This window comes from Echinops telfairi, unplaced genomic scaffold, assembly GCF_000313985.2.
Source record: "Echinops telfairi isolate 266 unplaced genomic scaffold, ASM31398v2 ScPeMD7_7424;HRSCAF=8462, whole genome shotgun sequence".
NCBI lineage: Eukaryota > Metazoa > Chordata > Mammalia > Afrosoricida > Tenrecidae > Echinops > Echinops telfairi.
This window is the reverse complement of record NW_022111324.1, coordinates 13019422-13021657: the sequence shown is the minus strand read 5'-3', so window position 1 is coordinate 13021657 and position 2236 is coordinate 13019422. Positions and strand designations below refer to the sequence as shown.

The following is a 2236-nucleotide window of genomic DNA, read 5'->3' as shown; positions in this document are numbered from 1 at the left end:
AATGAATGTACAAATGCGCTTTACACAATTGATGTATGTATGGATTGTGATAAGAGTTGTATGAGCCCCTAATAAAATGATTTAAAAAAATTCTTGGCACTTTAAAAATTTCACTTAAAAAACATTTAACCATAACATTTCCCCTACTAACCCCTATTAATTAGTTATATTTAGTATAGTGTGAGAATAAGATACACTGTTCAGCTACATACAATCTACCCTTAAAGTCTTTCTAATGTTAAGTATTTATTATTTGGAAATTTTAACCAATGTCATTATTTGTAAACATATCTTGTTCTCCTGTTCCTTCCTGGCAAAACTCCTAAATGGTAACAATAATATATGGTATAACTCCTTTCAGTCCCTAGCAATCTTGAAAAGGGTCTTTTAAAAGATGCATTTAGTAATTTAGTAGGGATACAACACTCACACGTATATATTCTAACTACTGTATATACTCATGTATAAGTCGAGATTTTTCAGCATATTTTTAATGCAGTTTTTGTGGTAAAATTAGGTGCCTTGGCTGATATTTGAGTTGGCTTATACTCGAGTATATACGGTATGTGTCAAATACTGTTCTATGCACTTTATGTATATTAGTCCATTTGATAAAGGAATTATTTAATTTAACAGTAGAAGAACACTTTACTTTGGTTTTTGAAAAGTTGCTGGCAAGAGCTAGAAAGAGTACGTACCAGATCTTCTAAATTAAGGATACCTTAAACCTAAGTATTTTGAATATTTAGAATCAAATTTCAAGAGTAGCTACTCACACAGTAGCAAAACTGAATGGAATAAAACAATGGTTCTTAATGAAAATAAACAGAACTTTTTAACATCAATTTAAATTACATATACTTTTAATAAATTTATAAGGAAGATTATTCAAATGACACAAGTGATTCCTAAAAATTAGAACCTGACTTTACCTTTATAAAATAAAAATTTCACAGTTAGGATCCAACCAACTTCAGTGAGTTAGGCAGTTAATATAAACTTGTATTACACAATCATTACATAAACAAAACACAGGTGTATCAATTTATGTCTGTTTTATAGGCTAAATTTCAAACTTAATTATCAAGCTGCTTTAACAAATGAAGAATTTTTTTCTTTCATTAACTACGAAGATTGTTTTTCTTCTTGGAAATAACTTACTCAAGCTTTGAGATTGGAGTGATCTCTGAGGTAGATGAGCTGGAAATATTGTCAATGTTTTCACTGTCCACAACCACATTAGAAGAATCTTCATGGAGATCAATTGTAGGGAGTGTCTCAAGGACAGGGGAACTTAATTTTTTTGATTCCTTATTCTGTATAAAAATATTTTAAAGAAAATAATATATACATGCAAAACGTATCTAGTTACTAAATATTGAGATTGATAAATCATTTCTTCATCTGATTTTACCAGAAGTATGAAGGTAAGCAAGAAAGAAGTTGTTCTGCTAAAGTCTGGTTCACACACGCATGGGTTTATTCTAAATCAAATGTGTTTAAACATGTCTCTGAGATCAATGAATAGCTACAGATAAGTTCTCTCAGTAATATACTTATTTTCCTTAGGGTGCTTCTGAGAACTCTGCTGGATCAAAGCACAAAGGTCAGTTAAGAATGCTTTCTCAACTGTTTCCTGGGATCCCCAAGAGGTAAACTTGATATATTTTCTCAAAGGGCACAAGATGGTCACATGGGTTTTTATATAGTTTTGAATAAAGCTACACTGGTGAGAAAAAGACCAGGGAAGTTTTGCTGAGTAATTGCTTTCTATCATGAGACTGTACACCTGTCTCATTCTTTGAAGGAATTTTTCCATTAACTTTTTGAACACTCCCTGAGCAATTTAAGAGATGTGTTATCAATAAACAAAAAGCATGCTCAAGTAACAGAGGAGGCTATCATTCTTGCTACTCCTTCAGCCTTGAATATCCAGGGCTATCTACCCAAGCATGTGAAATCTACCTAATACTTAAGTCGTATTTGAAGGCCGCTATAGCAGCACCAGTACATAGCGGGTTATGAGTTAGACTGCAAATCCCAAGGTCAGCAATTCAAAACCATCAGTTGCTCAGTGGTAGAAAGATGAGGCTTTCTACTCCAGTAAAGAGTTACAATCTCAGAAACCCACCAGGACAGTTCTACCCTGTCTTATAGGGTCATTATGAGTCCACATCAATTGGATGGCAGTGAGTTTAGTTTGGTTTATCTCCCCCTGCACATACCCTTCTATCCA

At 33.0% G+C, this 2236-nt stretch overlaps 1 protein-coding gene across 7 annotated transcripts in view; it reads right to left on the bottom strand.

The window, feature by feature from the left end:
- Positions 1-2236, bottom strand: part of SUCO (SUN domain containing ossification factor) — a 93673-nt gene that overhangs the window by 47720 nt on the left and 43717 nt on the right. For all 7 annotated transcript variants that reach the window (XM_045298008.1, XM_045298003.1, XM_045298005.1 and 4 more), the window contains one exon: positions 1162-1316. In XM_045298008.1, the coding sequence (XP_045153943.1) occupies positions 1162-1316 (155 nt within the window). The remainder of the gene's footprint in view (positions 1-1161; positions 1317-2236) is intronic.